The sequence below is a fragment of the Oryx dammah genome, unplaced genomic scaffold, assembly GCF_014754425.2.
Source record: "Oryx dammah isolate SB20612 unplaced genomic scaffold, SCBI_Odam_1.1 HiC_scaffold_27, whole genome shotgun sequence".
Classification (NCBI taxonomy): domain Eukaryota; kingdom Metazoa; phylum Chordata; class Mammalia; order Artiodactyla; family Bovidae; genus Oryx; species Oryx dammah.
In genome coordinates, this window is record NW_024070211.1 from 49,543,993 (window position 1) to 49,567,251 (window position 23,259).

Genomic DNA, 23,259 nt, shown 5'->3' on the forward strand with positions numbered 1-23,259 from the left:
GGGACGACAGAGGATAAGATGGTTGGATGGCATCACCCACTCAATGGACATGGGTTTGGGTGGACTCTGGCAGTTGGTGATGGACAGGGAGGCCTGGCATGCTGTGGTTCATGGAGTCACAAAGAGTCAGACACTATTGAGGGACTGAACTGAACTGAAACAGTAAAGTACACACTGAAAAACTATTTGAATATGACACTGCATCAAAGATAAGGATAAATAGTATATACATGTATTATGTATAAAGGATGTTATATAAGAGGAAATTAAATTTTTAAAAATATATCCCATGTTCCCAATAATTACAAGCTAAAAAAGAGGAATAATGAAGTAGTTGCTAGCCAGTGTAAAAATAAACACTATATGAAGCTGTTAATACAATGGAAAGAATTAAAGTTGTTGTTACTGCATGCTTGACACCACTGAGAAAAAGTTGACTGGCTCTCTGAGATACCTACTGTGAAGCTCAATGACAAACCCATCATTCACAAAGAACTTCCCATTAGGACTTTAGTCTGCCTTATTAAATATGGATGTTCAGTCACATTAGAAGGAAGCATTCAGGGACTTCCCTGGTAGTACAATGGATAAGAATCTGCCTGCTAATGCAGGGGACACCAGTTCAGTCCCTGGTCAGGAAAGATTCCACATGCAGAACCTAAGCCGGTGAGCCACAACTATGAAAGCCCACACACAACAACAAAGACCCAGCACAGCCAAAAATAAATAAATGAAGAAGAAAGCCTTCAGAATGAGAGAACAAAACAGATATGGGAAAAAAAGGAATTCAGAAGAAACATATAATTCAGGGGGCAAAAAAAAAAAATCAAGCTATAATATCCTCTCAGAGATAAGAAAAAATTTATGAGACATGGTCCATGTGTAGTCATCCCAGAAAATACTTTTGTTTTTTCTAGACCTCTTAGTCTTCTTAATTTTTTAGATTTTTATTTTGAAATACTGATAATTTCAGATTTATAGAAAAGTTGTAAATAAATTTTTCTAAAGACAGGTGAGTAACAATAGAGAAAAGAATAAAATCAGAAGATAATTCAAGAAGTCAAATATTAATTATGGAAAAAGAGAAAATGGCTTGGAGAAAATTAGCAAAAAAATTAATACAAGAAAATTCCATAGGGAGTTAATGACAGGAGTTCCTGGATTAAAAGAGCCCAAAGAGAGATCAAAATGGTGGAATAGGAAAATGTGGAGCTCACCTCCCGCCACAAACACCTCAAAGATACATCTACATGTGGAGCAGTTCTCACTGAAAACAAACTGTAAGTCATCTGGCGGAAAGACAGCTATATTAATGCAACTAAGGTTGTAAGAAAAATCCAAGGTCCAGATGTAATCAGGTAGGAAAAGAAGAGAAATGATCAGGTCAGGACCTGCACACCTGGGAGGGGAAGATGGAAGAGGAGAGGGATTACACAGGCTCAGAGGAATTATACAGACTTACTCCCTGGAGAGTGAGGATCAGTCCACATTTTGGGTTCCCCCAGCCCTGGGAAGGAGAAGGCAATGGCACCCCACTGCAGTACTCCTTCCTGGAAAATCCCATGGACGGAGGAGCCTGGTAGGCTGTAGTCCATGGGGTCGCTGAGGGTCGGACATGACTGAGCGACTTCACTTTTGACTTTTCACTTTCATGCGTTGGAAAAGGAAATGGCAACCCACTCCAGTGTTCTTGCCTGGAGAATCCCAGATACGGGGGAGCCTGGTGGGCTGCCGTCTATGGGGTCGCACAGAGTCGGACACGACTGAAGTGACTTAGCAGTAGCAGCAGCAGCCCTGGGATCTGGCACAAAGAAGACAAACTCAGAATTAGAGTTTGAGCATTAGTATTAAGAATGCTAACTGAATTAGAGGAAAGAATTGAATAGCACAGTGCCAGTTTTAACAAAGAACTAGAAAATATGTAAAAGAATCAGAACTGAATATGACAAATGAAAAACAACTAGAGGGAATTAACAGCAGATCTAGAAGGTAGAATAATGGAAATCTTTCAATCTGAACAGCAAAAAGAAACACAAATTTTAAAAATGAGAACAGTTTAAGGGACCTCTAGGATAACATCAAGTATGAAAACATTCACATTATAAGGAGATGAGAGAGAGGAGTTGAAAACATACTACATGAAATTATGGCTGGAAACTTAACCAAATCTAAAGAAGGAAACAGATGTCCAGGTACGAGAACCACAGGGGATCCCAAACAAAATGAACCTAAACAGACCCACACCAAGATATATCATAATTAAAATGGCAAAGGTCAAAGATAATGAGATGATTCCAAAGGCAACAAGAAAACATTCAGTTCAAGGGAACCCTCATAAGGCTCTCAACTGATTTCTCTGCAGAAATTTTGCAGGCCAGAAGGGAGTGGCATAATATATTCAAAGTACTGAAAGGGGAAAACCTGCAACCTAGGGCACTCAACCAAGCAAGATTATCATTTAGAATATAAGGGGAGCAGGATGGGGGGAGGGGTTAGTTGCTAAGTCATGTCCACTCTTGTGACCCCATGGACTGTAGCCTGCCAGGCTCCTCTGTCCATGGGATTCTCCAGGCAAGAATACTGGAGTGGGTTGCCATGTCCTTTTCCAGGGGATCTTGCCAACCCAGGGATCAAACCCAGGTCTCCTGCACTGCAGGCAGAGTCTTTACCAACTGAGCTAAGAGATAACGTAATTTTCCAGACAACCTAAAACTAAAAGAATTCAGCAATACTAAACCTAACCTTGAAGGAATGTTAAAGGGTCTTTTTTAAGTGGAAAGGGCCACAAGAAGTAAGAATCTATAGGAAAGAAAAAGTCCACCAGTAAAGGCAAATATATAGTAAACACTGTGGAGCAACCACTTAAATAAGCTAGTACCAAGAGTAAAAGACAAAAAATTGTAAAAATCAACTAATAATTACATTAAACAGTGAAAGGATAAACATGAAGATGTAAAACATGGCAGCAAAAACACAGAACATGGGCATCTTACTTTTCATAACATAAGATTCAGCTTATCAAACCTAAATATACCTTACAGAATTGTTTTCTGAGCTTTTTTTGATGACATCTTTCCCCACTTTGAGGACACAGGATAATAAGCAATAGATTTTGTATTCCACACTTCACTAACAATATTTTAAATTTGTCTGTTTTGGAAAGGCATGAAGGAGGAGTATAGGGGTATCTTTTTAACTCATATAGATTACTGTTCATTCATTACTGACATCTAGCCAAAGCACTTATATAAGATATACTGTCAAGATTTGCTGAACCCACTCCAGTGTTCTTGCCTGAAGAATCCCAGGGATGGGGGAGCCTGGTGGGCTACCCTCTCTGGGGTCGCACAGAGTGGGACACAACTGAAGCGACTTAGCAGCAGCAGCAACCAAACCTCAAGGATTTTGTCATAGTTCTTGTCCTCTTAGATTCTCTTTAATTCAGTACTGTCAACTAGCCTGTGCTCAGATTTTACTCATTCTTATATGTGGCTCTCTTTCTTTGCACTGTGTTTGATATTTCAGTGTCTCTTTCAAAAAAATATATATATTCCTCTTTTACCAACTAATCATGGCATGATTCTCTTTGCCCTCTAAGTTGTCTTCTAAGGGAGTTTTCAATTTTATTCTGCATTTTGGTAGTTTTTAAGTGACTCTGATCTAGTCCTTTGATTCTCTTCCTATTTTAGCTCTAAATCAACACCACCTGGATGAATGTTCACTACCTCCTCAAACTGAAAATCATGAATATATAATTTCTTACATTTTATTTTCAGGATCCTCTCCTCTTTTATGTTAGTTTGCCCATCTTACTTATCCCCTGAAATCAAAACAATACCTGTTATTTTTCTGACCTGTTTAAGCCACATGATCTATTTATACTGTTACGTATTCCTTTTTCAGTTCACTAACTTGCTAAAAATGATATACTCATTTCTCTTTCCACTGCCACATCCCTTTTCTAAGCTCTATTATTGCCTAACCAGATTACTGTATATTTATTCAAGGCTTCTCTATCTTCAGTTTCCATCCTTTAGTCATGCATAAAATCTGAATTTAGTTTTTTTAATTTGAGGTGGGTTTTTTCCCTGTTTTTATTCTTATCAACTCTTATCTGTATCCTTACCAAATTCCTGCCTTTGCATAGTCTTCCTTCAATATTCCCATAATAATCAACATGTTATTCATATATAACTACTTATATTTTTTTCTTTGAGCCATAATGAATTAGCACCACTCTTGTTCTCTCTAGGCATATTGAGCCTTCAATCAAGCAATTCCATATACAGAGAACAGTTTAACTTCACTTCTCTATTTTTTATGAAAGAACCAGGACATATTACCAGTAAGCTATGAATAGTAGTTTAGGTATGAATAGCTGTATATTACCACAGTATATTTCATTCATTTACCAAATATTTGTTGAGCATCTGTCATGTGCTAATCAGTATTCTAGACAATGATAATATAGCAGTGAATGATATTAAGTGGTATTAGACACTATTGAACAGGCCAAAGAAAACCTGGCCTGTCTATAGTTTAGCAAACCAGACAGGTTTGAACCCCTAGAATCATGCTGTTACCAACCTGGTCACCCACAAGATTCTAATTTCAATCTTAAATAATTAAAATTAAATGTTTAAAATTCAATTCCTCAGTTGCAACTAGCCACATTTCTATTTTTAATTGAGGTATAGTTAATTTATAGTATTGTGTTAGTATCAGGTATACAGCATACTGATTCAATACTTTTGCAGATTTTCCATTATAGGTTATTATAAGATAATAGCTATAATTCCCTGTGCTATACAATAAATCCTTGTTGCATATCTATTTTATATATAGTAGTTCATATCTGTTAATTCTATACCCCTGATTTGTCATTCCTTCCCTCACCCCTTGGGTAACCACAAGTTTGTTTTCTATGTCTGTGAGTCTGTTTCTGTTTTGTATATACATTTGTATTTTTTTTTAGAGTCCACATATAAGAGATATTATATTGTGTTTGTTTTTTTCTGTCTTGACTCATCTCATTAAGCATAATAATATTCTCTAGGTCAATCTGTGTTGCTGCAACTGGCAATATTTCATTCTTCTTTTGTGGGTGAATAATACTCCATTGTGTGTATTAATCTGGTTTTCTATTGAATGGCATTTGGATTGTTTTTCAGCTGCTGTAAATAGTGCTGCTATGACCATTGGGGTGCATTTATCTTTTCAAATTAGTGTCTTCTTTTTTTTTTCCACATATATACCCAGGAGTAGAATTGCTGGATCATGTAGAAGTTCTATTCTTAGTTAACTAAGGAACTTCCATACTGTTTTCAATAGTGGCTGCACCAGTTTACAACCCACCAGCAGTATAGGCAATGGCATCCTACTCCAGTACTCTTGGCTGGAAAATCCCATGGATGGAGGAGCCTGGTAGGGTGCAGTCCATGGGGTCGCCAAGAGTCAGACACGACTGAGTGTCTTCACTTTCACTGTTTACTTTCATGCATAGCAGAAGGAAATGGCAACACGCTCCAGTGTTCTTGCCTGGAGAATCCCAGGGACAGGGGAGCCTGATGGGCTGCCATCTGGGGTCGCAGAGTCGGACACGACTGAAGCGACTTAGCAGCAGCAGTATAGGAAGGTTCCCTTTTCTCCACACCCTTGCCAACATTTATTTGTAGACTTGTTGATAATGACCATACACTGACAAGTGTTAGTTGATATCTCATTGTGGTTTTGATTTGCATTTCTCTAATAATTAGTGATGCTGAGCATCTTTTCGTGTACATATTAGCCATCTGTATGACTTCTTTGTAAAAAATGTCTGTTCAAGTCTTCTACTCATTTTTTATTAGATTGTTTTTGATATTGAGTTATATGAGCTGTTTGTATATTTTGGATATTAACCCCTTATCTGCTGCATGTTTACAAATATATTCTTCCCATATATTCTTCCCATCCTGTAGGTTGTCTTTTCGTTTTGTTTATGGTTTCCTTTGCTGTCCAGAAGTCTTTAATTAGACCTTGTTTATTTTTGCTTTTAATTTGCTTTAGAAGACTGATCCAAGAAAATATTGCTGTGATTTATGTCAGAGTGTTTCACTTGTGTTCTCTTTTTTTTTAAATTTATTTATTTTAATTGGAGGCTAATTACTTTACAATATTGTATTAGTTTTGCCACATATCAACATGAATCCACCATGGGTGCACATGTGTTCACAATCCTGAACCCCCCTCCTACCATCCCTCTGGGTCATCCCAGTGCACCAGCCCCAAGCATCCTGCATCCTGCATCCTGCATCAAACCAGGACTGGCAGTTAGTTTCTTATATAATATTATACATGTTTCAATGCCATTCTCCCAAATCATCCCACCCTCTCCCTCTCCCACAGACTCGGAAACACTATTGATACATCTGTGTCTCTTTTGCTGTCTTGCAGACAGGGTTCTTGTTACCATCTTTCTAAATTCCATATATATGCGTTAGTATACTGTATTAGTGTTTTTCTTTCTGGCTTACTTCACTCTGTATAATCGGCTCCAGTTTCATCCACCTCATTAGAACTGATCCAAATGTATTCTTTTTAATGGCAGAATAATACTCCATTGTGTATATGTACCACAGCTTTCTTATCCATTCATCTGCTGATGGACATCTAGGTTGCTTCCATGTCCTGGCTATTATAAACAGTGCTGCGATGAACATTGGGGTACACATGTCTCTTTCAATTCTAGTTTCCTTGGTGTGTATGCCCAGCAGTGGGATTTCTGGGTCCTGTGTGGATCACAATAAACTGTGGAAAATTCTTCAAGAGATGGGAATACCAGACCACATGACCTGCCTCTTGAGAAACCTGTATGCAGGTCAGGAAGCAACAGTTAGAAACTGGACATGGAACAACAGACTGGTTCCAAATAGGAAAAGGAGTACGTCAAGGCTGTATATTGTCACCCTGCTTATTTAACTTATATGCAGAGAACATCATGAGAAATCCTGGGCTGGATGAAGCACAAGCTGGAGTCAAGATTGCCAGGAGAAATATCAGTAACCTCAGATATGCAGATGACACCACCCTTATGGCAGAAAGTGAAGAGAAACTGAAAAGCCTCTTGATGAAAGTGAAAGTGGAGAATGAAAAAGTTGGCTTAAAGCCCAACATTCAGAAAACGAAGATCATGGCATCTGGTCCCATCAGTTGATGGGAAATAGATGGGGAAACAGTGGAAATGGTGTCAGACTTTATTTTTTTGGGCTCCAAAATCACTGCAGATGGTGCCTGCAGCCATGAAATTAAAAGACACTTAATCCTTGGAAGAAAAGTTACGACCAACCTAGATAGTATATTCAAAAGCAGAGATATTACTTTGCCGACTAAGGTCCATCTAGTCAAGGCTATGGTTTTTCCAGTGATCATGTATGGATGTGAGAGTTGGACTGTGAAGAAAGCTGGGCGCCGAAGAATTGATGCTTTTGAAGTGTGGTGTTGGAGAAGACTCTTGAGAGTCCCTTGGACTGCAAGGAGATCCAACCAGTCCATTCTGAAGGAGATCAGCCCTGGGATTTCTTTGGAAGGAATGATGCTGAAGCTGAAACTCCAGTACTTTGGCCACCTCATGTGAAGAGTTGACTCATTGGAAAAGACTCTGATGCTGGGAGGGATTGGCAGGAGGAGAAGGGGACGATAGAGGATGAGATGGCTGGATGGCATCACGGACTCGATGGACGTGAGTCTGAGTGAACTCCGGGAGTTGGTGATGGACAGGGAGGCCTGGCGTGCTGTGATTCATGGGGTCGCAAAGAGTCAGACACGACTGAGCGACTGAACTGAACTGAAGGCCGTTCTATTTCCAGTTTTTTAAGGAATCTCCACACTGTTCTCCATAGTGGCTGTACTGGTTTGCATTCCCACCAACAATTTAAGAGGGTTCCCTTTTCTCCACACCCTCTCCAGCATTTATTGCTTGTAGACTTTTGGATCGCAGCCATTCTGACTGGTGTGAAATGGTACCTCATTGTGGTTTTAATTTGCATTTCTCTGATAATGAGTGATGTTGAGCATCTTTTCATGTGTTTGTTAGCCATCTGTATGTCTTCTTTGGAGAAATGTCTATTTAGTTCTTTGGCTCATTTTTTGATTGGATCGTTTATTTTTCTGGAATTGAGCTGCAGGAGTTGCTTGTATATTTTTGAGATTAGTTGTTTGTCAGTTGCTTCATTTGCTATTATTTTCTCCCAATCTGAAGGCTGTCTTTTCACCTTGCTTATAAAAAATATGGAACACTTCATTAATTTGCATGTCATCCTTGGGCAGGGGCCATGCTAATCTTCTCTGTATCGTTCCAGTTTTAGTATATGTGCTGCCGAAGCGAGCACCACCTGTGTTCTCTTAACAGAAGTTTTAGGGTTTCATATTTTACATTTAGATCTTTAAACCATTTTGAGTTTATTTTTGTATGTGATGTGATGTACTATTCTAATCTCACTGTTTTACATGTGCCTGTCCAGTTTTCCAAGCACCACTTGCTAAAACCACATTTGAAGTGCTAAATAGCCCCACATGGTTAGTGACTACCATATTTGACAGTGTAGATACAGAATGTTTCCAACAACACAGAAATTTCAGTCAGGTAGTACTGCTCTAAAGAAATTGGAATATGGAAACTGGAGCCTATCCACAATGTGGGAATATGTCATAGGACAGCTTGGTTCCCTAAATTAAGAAAAGACCTTTGCTCAAAGTGCCAAAAAAAAGTAGTAGGAACTAGGTTGTTTCTTTGGCCCAAATTGATACTAACACAAAAAGATTCTCAGGATAACACAGATACACAGAATTACTCTCTGTTATATGACTTAGGTATCTTAAGTGCCTGTTCTACCAGTGCTAACTTGAACAGTACTTTGGAAGTTTTAGACAACTTTCTAAATAGACGTCTGGCAGGCAACCTCTACTTCCTTTTTTAAAAATATGTTTTTAAAACTTACCTAATAATATTTTCAAAATAGAAGGAATGTTGTAATTCATTTGTCTCTCTGTTGACCTCATTTCATATATGAAACATTTATACTATTAATATAAAAATAGACTAAAGATAGTGTGAAGTAGATTGTAAGCTCTCAGAGAGCAGGGAGCAGACCTTTCCTGAGTTCTGGACCCCTCCTAATCTCTACTTAAGCACTATTGTATAATTAGTACCACATGTTCTGTGAGTATTTATTAAATGTTCATGGATGTTCTACACGCATCTGTTCTAACTTATCTTTTTTCCCCCCTCATTCAGGGTTTCTGATCTATATTCTCTTTCTCTTTACTTAACAGACAGTGTGGAGCATTCATTATTAAGACAATTGGGCAGCTCTAGTCCAGCTCAACTGATTTCTTATCCAGTGATCCTTGTGTGGCCAAGATCCAGCTTCAATGAACCGGCTAGAAGCTGCCCGTTGTGAAACTTAGGGTTAGTTAATACCTCACCATACTTATTTATTCCACTATAAGCTGTCTAAATTTGATGAAATTTGCTTTTTCAGCTGTTCTACAAAATTATTTAGGTAAATGTGGCATGTTGATTTTTTAATGTGTTTTATCTAACTGTAGTGACATTTTCTACAACGTGTTTTATCCATTCCATAAATAATAACCACATTGGGAATAGTGAGGTGTTTTTCATTTTCTCTGCTTTGTGTTATTTCTTTTCCTCTCAATCTTTTAGAAGTTATGTTTCATATTCTGTAGTATTTATTTTAATATTTAGGATAAGGGTCATTTCTAATTCTAATGCCTTTTATCATATATTTAATCTTAATGAATCAGTTCTACTACTTTGCAATTTTGTCATTTTTGTCTAATTTTTTGTTACCGTTGCTCTTTAATTTTGCTTCTACCATGGTTTTCAGAATTTTAATAGTATTTATACGCATTTTTAAAAACATTTCCAAACATTAGAAATACCATCAACATGATCAGTAGTCTTGCCTTTTCATGTGATTAATTTGACTATATTAAATTTTTTCTCTTAACATTTGAGATAATGCTCCAGTCTCCCTATAACATAAGCTATTTGGTACCAAACTTTATATAATATGGATCACTTAGTAGAATTGTTTTGATGAAAAGAAGGGCTTACCTCTGACATGATCTTATTACATTGATATTCTTCTGTTTTGGTGCTCTTTTAATGCTTTAATCCTTTGACTTTTTCTTACATTTTACCAATATTTTCAATTATATATGTGTTCTTAAAAAGACAGTTATTTCCATAAAAAGCAAATCTATTTCCTACTCCAAAGAAAAACATTAAATTATAATTTTAAAGCCAATTCTTATTATATAATTGGAAAATAGGTGAGGAGAAAAAGCTGTTATTCAAAAGTTATAGAATAAATCGTGCTTTTATCACTAAAATTTATTTTTAGTATGAAAAAACCACCTTCAATCCATTCGTAATTCTTTCACTGACCTCCTAATTTTAGACAAGAAGGTAAAGCCATAAATATTGGCATTACCCAAATAAATCTCTTTTCCTTTCTTATTCCATCTACAAATATATTCCATCCTCAGCAGCAGAAATAATAAGACAAGGACCTTAAAGTTTCTCCTGTTGAGTCAAATAGGGAGTTTCTTTTCAAATCATAATTAATATGCTTGCCAGTCAAATGGTTTCATGAAGACAGCGTGACCATATGAAATATATACTAGCATATGAGAATTCCATGTACATTAATTTCTGTCAAATGTAAAAAGACTTAAGTCCCACAATGAAATTTCAAAGTTTTTCATTTTGTATGTAAAAAGTACTAACTACTGGTGTTAGAGGTCTTTTTTTAATAGTACTGTCTTTGAGAACAAAAGAAGTTAATGTTTTGACTTTCAAAATGTTAAACATGATGCTAAACAAATCCTGGATTGTTAATAAAAATTAATGATGCATTATTGGATAAGGAATTTTTATAATTCTGCATACCCAGATGTGTTTTTTCAGAGCTATGTAGGTTATATGTATGTACACACATATATACGTAATAAGCATATACACATACATTTTCTATATATATACATGCATATAATTCATACATATAGATTTTCTTAGAATTTAGCTTCATTTTGAGAAGCTAATCAGAACTATGGAAATTACTGAAACCTAAATATATGGAGGATATCATCAACCTTCTTCATGGCCTAGATTGGTAGCCCAAATGTGTTTTTCTAAAAACAGACAGATTGGAAGGATGAAAATTCTCCCTACATATACTAAGTAAAGCTCATCTTATTTTTTCCCTTTCTGTAGGTTTTTTTTGTCGTGCTGTGCAGCTTGCAGGATCTTATTTCCCCGACCATAGGTCAAACCCATGTCAGAACAGTGAAAGCACCGAATCCTAATTCCTTGGCAGCATTGCCTATAGTATATCTTCTATAGATAAATTTGAAGTTTTTACTTACTTAGTACCCATTGTGAAAGATCAGCCTTAAGACAGCTGCAGTTCACTCTATTTTAAAATGGATAATACGTATATCAGTCCCTGTACCAGAATCACAAGGTAATAACTTTACAACCTGTTTTCTCAAAATCTCTAATACAATTAGAGATAGAAAGATGGTAGCATGGCAAAAGATAAAGCATCTTGGAAAATTAAGACTTTTAACTTCCTATCAACTGATTTCATGACAGCTTAGAAAAAGACATATGATTTAGTTTATAACATTGTTTTATAAATTTTTGCCAATAATGGCAGTACATTATTTTCAAACACATTTATAGATGATAACTCCCATATGTTAGGAGTGTTTGTTTAACTACAAAATAATGAATTTGGATCACACTAAAATTATTTGTATTTTTTCCAGAAGTAGTACTTCAATAATATTAAACTATAGAATCAAAGGACTAGAAAAAATCTTCAGAAAGCATCCAGTTCAACTTTGATATCATGCCTCAACATGCCTTATTGTCATAAGTAGTAAATTGCTCGACTGTGGACCTATACTTTGACTAAAATGTACTCTGAAATCCCTGTAGACTTTAGGGGGAAGGGGCCAAATTATACCCAAAGAATGGATGTAATATTCATAATTGGTACTATTTCTTTCAACTGTATTCAGTGTTTTCATTCCTGTACATAAACTCCTAAAAATATACTTGGCTGTCAGCTTCTGTACTTGCAAGTTGAGTACTACTCTCTGGTTAACAGCTAAAGTTATTGCTTTCGTTGGACCTGCTGTGTGTGTTTCTGTCTCTGCTTTTATGTATTGCATAAATTTGCTAATTACTTACTGCATTCTCCTGCTTCCTCTCAGAAATCAAATACCATTCAAGATCACTTGTTTTATTGTCATTATTTCTCCTTTCCATGTGACATAACTTCTTCACTTCTCTATTATATATACTAGTTTCATGGTTATCTTGATGTTACCTGCTTTCTGAATCAGCAAATATAAAATAGAAGGTGTAGATTTCAAACTAGTGAAATAACAGATTGAGGATTTCCCATATTATCATTCTTTTTAGGCATAATGCTTAAAATAGTATCAATATAATGACAAGCCTGAATTTATCAAAATAAAGATACACAGTAAGTCATTAAGACATTCTACTTAGGCTGGTGACTGATAACCATACTGACTTCTGGCTTAATTTAAAAATTTTCCATTTACTGATTTGTCAGTTTTCCCCATTTGGTATGTATTTTTTTAGTTAAGCTAATACTTGATTATTTAGGAATATTTTAGTGCATAATTTTCTGAAGGAAGCTAGTATGGTAACCTTAGTTTTGCATTCTTGTCAAGGTGTGTACCCATGAGTAATAGTCATTCAGTATTTCTCTAAAAGTGATCTAGGTCATAAATATCTTGGTGCACTTTCCCCCTTTGAAAAGAAGGAGTATAAGAAGCTGCCTCTCTATATGTAGGGACTAAAGTCCTTCCCTCCCTCCCCTGCTAAGTCTTTTCCTCACTTCAGCCCTTTTACTTGTTGGTTTTTGTTCCTCAGCAGAAAAAACTGGGGGGACCTTCACACTCCTGAGATGTATGTACTTATAACATTCCACTATGCTCTTAGGCTTAAAGAGAGGATTTCCAAAAAGATTTTTTTTTATTAGACTGATGCTGGGAGGGATTGGGGGCAGGAGAAGAAGGGGACGACCGAGGATGAGATGGCTGGATGGCATCACTGACTCGATGGACGTGAGTCTGAGTGAACTCCGGGAGTTGGTGATGGACAGGGAGGCCTGGCGTGCTGTGATTCATGGGGTCGCAAAGAGTCGAACATGACTGAGCAACTGAACTGAACTGAACTTACTTTTTTCTTCTTTTCTTTCTCTGTGGACTAGAGAGGGTGAAATACATATCTGAGAGTTTTTCTTTCCTAGGGAAACTAACACTTTTCAGGAAATGATAGGGTTTTTTTGTTTTATTTTGTTAAATTTAAGGAAAGTCAAGGATAAAGGCTTCAAAGTAAATGTCTCAAAATTTTTAGCGTTTATTTTCCTCCCATTACTTAGTATCAAGTTTTATGACATTCTTTCTAGATCTCTGTCTTTAATATGTTTCAGTGCTTTTTTCATTTTCCCTAAAATTACGAGTGAAAAATTCAAAGTACAGTTAACCCTTAAACAACTTGGGTATTAAGGGCACTGACACACACACACTAACACACACACCCTACCTGCGTATAATGCATTAATCAGCCCTCCATCTACACACACAAACACACACACACACCTACCTGTGTATAATGCATTAATCAGCCCTTCATCTGCAACATTTTATATCCATGATTCTCCCCTGGTTCCTTACCTGCAAATTCAACCAATGGAGGATTTCCAACAGGATAATGTAACTTGAAAAAATTCAAGCAATACGGGGAACAATGTTTTGGCTAAAGGAATCCAGCTCACATAACTAGTTGAAACTTGAGAATATCATTCTTCATTTTCACAGCTGCTTTCCTTCTGTCTCTGAACCCATTAGTACTCTTGAAGCTTCATGTTTTTCACAGTGGTTCCTAATTATAACAGAGTGATCATTGTCTAGGTATGAAAAAAGAGAACTCAGATAGCTTTTGCTTGAACATGGAATGTTTTATCCTTTTCTTTCTTTTGTTTAATGTATTATAAATATTATAAAAGGAAACTTTAAAAGATGGTTGTCAGGCACAGTTATCTTTGAATCTAATTCTTAAAGATCAGATCAAATTAGAAAGGTTGTTAGTTAATAGTCATCTTATTGTAAATCTGTATCTTACTAGATTTCAAAAGGGTTATCCTGTTTGCTCAAAGAATCTCATAAGTATAACTCTAGATAATGAAATACAGACATTTTGGTTTACACTTTAACAGATTTATACCTTTGAAGTTAAAACCATTTTAATCCATTGACCTGCTTCTTGCAAATTACTTTCTAAATCATCATCACCTTTGCTTAAATTTTGTATTCCCATTACAGAGAATTCAACTTCTGTGACTTTCTTCAAAAATGGACTGTTAGGGAAAATATCCAAAATTAATTATAAAGATCATCTCTTCATGTAAGTCGTCCTGTTGGTCTACTTTATTTATTAAACATCTTTCAAACCAAACATCTCGATACACTCTAGGTAGAAAGGTAGAAAGTGTTAGTCTCTCAGCTGTGTCTGACTCTTTGTGACCCCATGGACCATAGTCTGCCAGGCTCCTCTATCCGTGGAGTTCTCCAGGCAAGAATACTGGAGTGAGTTGCCATTCCCTTCTCCAGGGGATCTTCCCAACCCAGGGAGCGAACCAGGGTCTCCCATATTGGAGGTGGATGCTTTACCATCTGAGCCACCAGGGAAGCCCTAGGTAAAGGTTGCCAACCATATAGTATTTAATCTCAGGTCATACAGTTTCAAAAGACTCTTATCTTTATTGATAATAAATATAGTTCTAATAAGACAAGCTTATCATTAATTAGGGTCTGTCTGAGTAGGGTCATGTGAAAGAATGTAACTATATCTTTTCTCAGAGATAGTTACATCAGAGACTTGTCAAGTTCCAAAATGAGTATTAGCTTTACCTTCTCCAAAATGATTGTATGGGTTCAGTATTATGAGTCCTTGTTTTCTAGTACTTATTTCCTCTTGAATCTCAGCGTCACCTTCATTGATGAGCAGCAGACAGATGATTTGATTATCTTATAGAAATCAAAGCTATTTACCTATAGATGAGATCCTCTGATGTTTTATCAATCATATTAAGTTCTGTTTTCACTTCTCTCCTTCTAGTAGTCAAAAAGATCTTGACTTTGCTGACCTCTGCTCCTAGTTCTTAAATGTGGAAATTATATATTTATTATTCAAATCGGGACACTTGAAAGTAGACACTAAAAGTAATTTATTATATAATTTTTGAAATATGTACTTCAGTTCAGTTCAGTCACTCAGTCATGTCTGACTCTTTGTGACCCCGTGAACAGCAGCACATCAGGCCTCCCTGTCCATCACCCAACTCCCGGAGTCCACCCAAACCCATGTCCATTGAGTCGGTGATACCATCCAACCATCTCATCCTCTGTTATCGCCTTCTCCTCCTGCCCTCAATCTTTCCCAGCATCAGGGTCTTTTCAAATGAGTCAGCTCTTTGCATCAGGTGGCCCAACAAAGTAGATTATCCTGTTAATAAACCTATTAAAATTATTCAAAGACTTTTTCAGAAATAAAATTTTGATATTACAAAAGGCATAAACCTAGATTGTCTCGGAAATCGAAATGTAAGTGATCCTATTAATACATTAAAAAAATGAATGCAATATTAGGATCAAAAAGTATAGTCTGAAAGACATTAAGCCATAAAAAATAGGTGTGAATTCCTTTTACTTTAACCCTTGAAGCTTTATGGTTTCTGGCTTAGTCATTGATACAGCTGTATAAGTAAACTGAATTTTGTTCAGGTAGAATAAGCCTGTTCCCTGTGTTATAAACATGAAATTGTAGAATCTCATAACTGAGGGACTATAGGGTCTACAACTGTGGAATAGTCTTTTGATAATTGTCTTAAAATGTAGTAACTTAACCCAGGTAACTCACTTTGCTATATAATTTCTAGGTAGTTCTAAAGAAGAGCTTTCGTTTAGTCATAGAAGATTGTTTCAAGTCTATGATAACATTCCTTGGGACTTCTTTTGTGGCTCAGATGGTAAAGAATCTGCCTGCAATGCAGGAGACTCAGGTTTGAGCCCTAGGTCAGAAAAATCCCTTTCAGAAGGAAATGGCAATTCACTCCAGTATTCTTGCCTAAAGAATCCCATGGACAGAGGAGTCTGGTGGACTGCAGTCCATGGGATCTCAAAGAGTCAGACACAACTGAGCAAATAAAAACTGCATTAACTTTGTTGATGGATGATAATCTGCTATAAAATGATGCTTTAAATATCATGTTTTTGCTTACTATATTTTTCTAAGACAAAATAACACCTTATTTATATAGCACCTTAAAATTTATGAGCACTTTACATGCATTAACTCATTTTATCCACTCAATATTTTTGTGAGGTAGGCAACTTTTTTTTTAAGAGAAGTGAAGCTTAGAAAGGTAAAAAAAAATGTTGGCAAACATGACATTACTATTAAGTGATAGAAACTCAAACTTCTGATTACTAATAAATAGTCACCTGTAAAGAGGCAAGTGGGAAGTGGTTGTGTGGGGAAATGAGAGGGCAAGATCCTTAGAGAACACATTACTTTGCAGAAATAGTGGTTCTTATTCAAGAGTTTATAGAACATTAGTTGTCGAATCACTAAAATTAGATCTTAGATACAAATAAAATGTCTATTTTAATCCCTTAAGCACCTGGGAGTTGGAATCAAAAAATATTTCAATACTGAAGTAAACTGATATCTCTTAAGGTAGCTAGATGCCTCATTGTATAGTTAGTGACATCCATGATGGATGAAGGAGACTCCCATTGTCCCTACCTACTATCTAGCAAAACAACAGCCAAGGGAACAGGTATGGCAGAATCAGCAGGGAAAGAAGACCCTATTGAACTTGACTCTAGTCTGGCATGGAGAAGAGACCTGAGACATGTAGAATAAGTGGGAGGCCCTCTGAGGCCCCTAACCCTCCTTTCTCCCCATGGGGAGGCCTCTGCTAAAATACTACTACTGTGACGGGGTTTTTTCCCACTGACTGAGGGGTGGGGAGAGACGAGGGGAAGCTCCAAAGGGCTCTGGATTCTGGCACCAAGCACCAGGTTGCAAACAACAGAAATAAAAATGAAAAATAAACTCTGATAAACTTGAAACTGTTTAATCATGCTTTTATCAAGTAACCTAAGTCTGAAGAGTTCCCCAACCAAAACAGGGCTAATAGAATCATCCTATAATTTAATTTTTAGATTGTTAATCAAAATTTGTCATAAGAAGTGTTGTGCTGACCAAGTGGGCTTTATTCCAGGGATGCAAGGATTCTTCAGTATTCACAAATCAATCGATGTGATACACCATATTAACAAATTGAAAGATTAAAAACAATATGATTATCTCAATAGATGCAGAGAAAGCTGTTGACAAAATTCAAAACCCATTAATGATTAAAAAAAAACAAACTCCAGAAAGCAGGCATGGAAGGAACATACCTCAACATAATAAAAGCCATATATGACAAGCCTACAGCAAACATTATCCTCAATGGCAAAAAAAAAAAATCCTCTAAAATCAGGAACAAGTCAAGGGTGCCCATTGTTACCACTACTATCAACATAGTTTTGGAAGTCCTAGCTGCTGCAGTCAGAGAAGACAAAAGAAATAAAAGGAATCCAGATTGGAAAAGAAGTAAAACTCTGCAGATGACATGATCCTCTACATAGAAAATCCTAAAGATACCACCAGAAAATTACTAGAGCTAATCAATGAATATAGTAAATTTGCAAGATATAAAATTAATATGCAGAAATCCCTTGTATTCCTATACACTAACAATTAAAAAATCAAGGAAACAATTCTATTCACCATTGCAACAAAAAGAATAAAATACTTAGGAATAAATTTACCCACAGAAACAAAAGACCTATATATAGAAAACTCTAAAACATTGATGAAAGAAATCAAAGATGACACAAATAGATGGAGAAGTATACCATGTTTGTGGATTGGAAGAATCAATATAGTGAAAATGAGTATATTACCCAAAGCAATCTACAGATTCAATGCAATCCCTATCAAGCTACGCATGGTATTTTTCACAGAACTAGAACAATTTCACAATTTGTATGGAAACACCAAAAAACCTCCAATATCCAAAGCAATCTTGAGAAAGAAGAATGAAACTAGAGGAATCAACCTTCCTGACTTCAGACTATACTCCAAAGCTGCAGTCATCAAGACACTTTGGTAGTGGCACAAAGAAATATAGATCAATGGAACAAAATAGCCCAGAAATAAAGCACCTATGAACACCTTATCTTTGACAAAGGAAGCAAAAATATACAATGGAGAAAAGACAGTCTTTTTAACTAGTAGGAGCTTCCCTGGTGGCACAGCTGGTAAACAATGTGCCTGCAATGCAGTAGACCTGGGTTTGATCCCTGGATTGGGAAGATCCCCCAGAGAAGGGAAAGGCTATCCACTCCAGTGTTCTGGCCTGGAGAATTCCATGGACTGTATAGTCCATGGGGTTGCAAAGAGTCAGAGATGACTGAGTGACTTTCACTTTCACTTTAACAAGTGGTGCTGGGGAAACTTGTCAACCACGTGTAAAAGAATGAAACTAGAATACGTCCTAACACCATATGCAAAAATAAACTCAAAATGGATTAAAGATCTAAATGTAAGACCAGAGACTGTAAAACTCTTAGAGGAAAACCTAGGCAGAACACTCTCTGATAGAAATCACAGCAAGGATCCTCCATGACCCACCTCCCAGAGTAATGGAAATAAAAACAGATTTGACCTGATTAAACTTAAAAGCTTTTGCACAAGGAAGGAAACAATAAGCAAAGTGAAAAGCAGCCTTCAGAATACAAGAAAATAAAAGCAAATGAAACTTAGAATCTTCAAAATACACAAGCAGCTCATGCAGCTCAATAACAGAAAAACAACCCAATCAGAAAATGGGCCAAAGAACTAAACAAACATTTCTCCAAAGAAGACATACAGATAGCTAATAAACACAAGAAAAGAAAATAATCACTCGTTATTAGAAAAATGGGAATCAAAACCACAGTGATGTATCATCTCACACCAGTCAGAATGGCCACCATCAAAAAGTCTACAAACAGTAAATGCTGGAGAGGCTGTGGAGAAAAGGGAACCCTCTTACACTTGGTGGAAATGCAAGCTGGTACAGCCATTATGAAGAACTGTGGAGATTCCTTTTAAAACTGGGAAGAGAACTGCCATATGACCCAGCAATCCCACTGCTGGGCATACACACTGGAGAAACCAGAATTGAAAGAGACACATGTACTCCAGTGTTCATTGCAGCACTGTTTACAATAGCTAGGACATGGAAACAACGTAGATATCCATTGGCAGATGAATGGATAAGGGAGTTATGGTACATATACACAATGGAGTACTTAGCTATAAAAAGGAACATGTTTGAGTCAGTTCTAATGAGGTGGATGAAATGAGCCTATTATACAGCATGAAGTCAGAAAGAGAAACATTCTTAGAGAAATACTGTGTATTAATGATATACATGAAATTTAGAAAGACAATAACAACAATCTTAGATGCAAGGCACCAGAAGAGACAAAGATATAAAGAACAGACTTTTGGCTCTGGGAGCAAGTGAGGGTGAGGTGATTTGAGAGAATAATGTTGAAACATGTATATTACCATATGCAAAGTAGATGAGCAGTGGAAGTTCGATGCATGAAGCTGGGCACTCAAAGCCAGTGCTCTGGGACAACACTGAGGGATGAGATGGGGAGGAAGGTGGGAGGGGGGTTCAGGATGGTGGGCAACACGTGTGCACCCATGGCTGATTCATGTCAATGTATGGCAAAAACCATCACAATTTGTAATTATCCTCCAATTAAAATTAATTTTTTAAAAACTGCAATTCAGCACTCTGGGAAATATAAAGAACTCAAGGTGAGAGAAGGGCCTTTTAAATTATCCCAGAAAAACTTTAATCCCTGGGGTAGCAAAAGATACTTATAGGCAGTGCCATCTACTTTATATTTTGGGAACACGATACATTTCCACATGTTTTTGAAAACACAAAGGCTACCAACAAAACAAATGTTCGGTTCCTTTTCCTCTTCCTTTCCATTCTTGGTAATAACTGCAGTGCACAGCCATCCAAGGTGAACGGGTCATGGTGGAGAGTTCTGACAAAACATGGTCCACTGGAGTAGTGAATGGCAAACCATTTCAGGATTCTTGCTTTGAGAACCCCCTGAACAGTATGAAAAGACAAAAATATATGACACTGGAAAATGAGCCCCCAGGTCAGTAAGTGTCCAAGATGCTACTGGGGAAGAATGGAGAGAGAGCTCCAGAAAGTGAAGAGGCTGGACCAAAGTGGAAAATGACGCCCAGCTGTAGATGTGTCTGTTGGTGAAAGTAAAGTTCAATGCTGTATAGAACAATATTGCATAGGAACCTGGAATGTTAGGTGCATGAATCAAGGTGAGTTGGATATAGTCAAGCCAGAGATGGTAAAAGTGAACATCGACATTTTAGTAATCACTGAACTAAAATGGATGGGAATAGCCAAATTAATTCAGATGACCATTAGATTACTGCTGTGGGCAAGAATCCCTTAAATGGAGTAGCCCTCATAGTGAACAAAAGAGTATGAAATGCAGTACTGTGATGCAATCTCAAAAATGACAAAATGATCTCGGTTCATTTCCAAGGCAAACCATTCAACACAGTAATCCAAGTCTATGCCCCAACCACTAACAGCAAAGAAGTTGAAACAGTTCATATATGAAGACCTCCAAGACCTAGAATTAACAGCAAAAAAAAAAGAGAGAGAGAGAGAGATGGCCTTTTCATCACAGGGGCTTGGAATGCAAACTAAGGAGTCAAGAGATACGTAACGTAACAGGCAAGTTTGGCCTTGGAGTACAAAATGAAGCAGGGCAAAGGCTAACAGAGTTTTGACGAGAATGCACAGGTCATAGCAAACACCCTTTTCCAACAACACAAGGGATGGATATCATCAAATAATCAATACTGAAATCAGATTGATTATATTCTTTGCAGCTGAAGATGGAGAAGTTCTGTACAGTCAGCAAAGAAAAGACCTGGAGCTGACTGTGGCTCAAATCATCAGCTCCTTATTGCAAAATTCAGGCTTAAATTGAAGAACGTAGGGAAAACTATTAGGCCATCAGGTATGATCTAAATCAAATCCCTTATGACTCTTAAGTGGGAGTGACAAATAGATTCAAGGGATTAGATCTCACAAAGTGCCTGAAGAACTATAGATACAGGTTCCTAACATTGTACAGGAGATGGTGACCAAAACCAAACCAAGGGGAAAGAAATGCAACAAGGCAAAATCGTTGTCTAAGGAGGGCTTACAAATAGCTGAGAAGAGAAGCCAAGGAGAAAAGGAAAGATATACCAATCTAAATGCAGAGTTCCAAAAAAAAGCAAGGAGAGATGAGAAAGCCTTATTAAGTGAACACTGCAAAGAAATAGCACTCTTGCCTGGAAAACCGCATGGACGGAGGAGCCTGGTAGGCGGCAGTCCATGGGTTTGCGAAGAGTCGGACATGACTGAAGCAACTTAGGAGCAGCAGCAAAGAAACAGGGGGAAACAATAGAATGGGAAAGACTAGAGAGTTCTTCAAGAAAATTAGAGATACCAGGGAAATGTTTCATACAAGAATGGGCAAAATAAAGGACTGAAATGTTAAGGACCTAACAGAAGCATAAGATATTAAGAGGTGGCAAGAAGACGACACAGAAGAACTTCAAAAAAGGTCTTCATGACCTGGATGACCATAAAGGTGTTGTTACTCACCTAGAGCCAGACATCTTGGAGTCTGAAGTCAAGTGGGTCATAGGAAGCATCACTACAAACAAAGTTAGTGTTGAAATTCTAGCTGAGGCACTTCAAATCCTAAAGGATGATGCTGTTGAAGTACTGCACTCAATATGCCAACAAATTCGAAAAACTCAGCAGTGACCACAGTACTGGAAAAGGTCAGTTTTCATTCCAGTCCCAAAGAAGAGCAATGCCAAAGAATGTTCAAACTGCCATACGATTGTGCTCATTTTGCATGCTGGTAAGGCTCAGAATCTTTCAAGCTAGGCTTCAGCAGCAGTATGTGAACTAAGAGCTCCCAGGTGTACAAGCTGTGTTTAGAAAAGGCCAAATTGCTAACATTTGTTGGATCATGGAGAATGCAAAGGAGTTTCAGGGAAACATCTACTTCTGCCTCACTGATTATGCTAAAGCCTTTGTGTGGATTGCAACAAACTGGAAAATTCTTAAAAAGATGGGAATACCAAACCACCTTACCTCCCCTGAGAAACATGTATGCGGGTCAACAATCAACAGTTAGAATCAAACATGGAACAGTTAGAATCGGCCAGGTTCAAACTTGGGAAGGGAGTGCATTAAAGCTGTACAGATTGTTACTTTGCTTATTTAACTTATATGCAGAGTACATGTGAAATGCCAGGCTGAGTGAATCACAAGCTGGAATCAAGATCACTGAGAGAAATATCAACAACTTCAGACATGCAGATGATACCACTCTGATGGCAGAAATTGAAGAGGAGCTAAAGAGCCTCTTGATGCGGCTGAAAGGAGAAAGTGAAAAAGCTTGCTTAGAGGCTTCTGGTTCAAGATGGTAGAGTAGAAGGATGTGCGCTCACTTTCTGTAAGAGCACCAAAATCGCAACTAGCTGTTGAACAGCTGGTTCAACAGGAGGATGCTGGAACCCACCAAAAAAAGATACCCCAGTCCAAAGACAAGCCACAAGAAGAAGGTAGGAGGGATGCAATCACAATAAAATCAAATCCCATACCTGCTGGGTGGGTGACCCACAAACTGGAGAACAGTAATGGCAAAGAAGTTATCACACTGTTGTGAAGGTTCTGAAGGTTCTGTCAGGGCAGGCTTCCCAACCTGGAGATCTGACAAAGGGACTGCGAATCCCCAGGGAATCTGACCTTGAAGGCCAATGGGATTTGATTATAGGACTTCCACAGGACTGGGGAAAACAAGAACTCTAGTCTTGGAGTGCACAAACAAAATCTTGCATAAACCAAGACCCAAAGGAAAGGAGCAGTGACCCCACAGGAGACTGAACCAAAACTACCTACAAGTGTTGGAGAGTCTCCTGTG

The 23,259-nt window shown here is 37.4% G+C and overlaps 1 protein-coding gene and 1 non-coding gene across 4 annotated transcripts in view; one reads left to right on the forward strand and one right to left on the reverse strand.

The window, feature by feature from the left end:
• The window catches only part of BOLL (boule homolog, RNA binding protein), a 66,309-nt gene extending 55,374 nt beyond the window's left edge, over nt 1-10,935 (forward strand). For all 3 annotated transcript variants that reach the window (XM_040228862.1, XM_040228863.1, XM_040228864.1), the window contains one exon: nt 9,313-10,935. In XM_040228862.1, the coding sequence (XP_040084796.1) occupies nt 9,313-9,336 (24 nt within the window). In that variant the 3' untranslated portion in view covers nt 9,337-10,935. The remainder of the gene's footprint in view (nt 1-9,312) is intronic.
• On the reverse strand, nt 8,263-8,369 carry LOC120855248. The gene has a single exon (XR_005719212.1). It is a non-coding gene; the product is annotated as a U6 spliceosomal RNA (small nuclear RNA).
• Nucleotides 10,936-23,259: the final 12,324 nt, after the last annotated feature.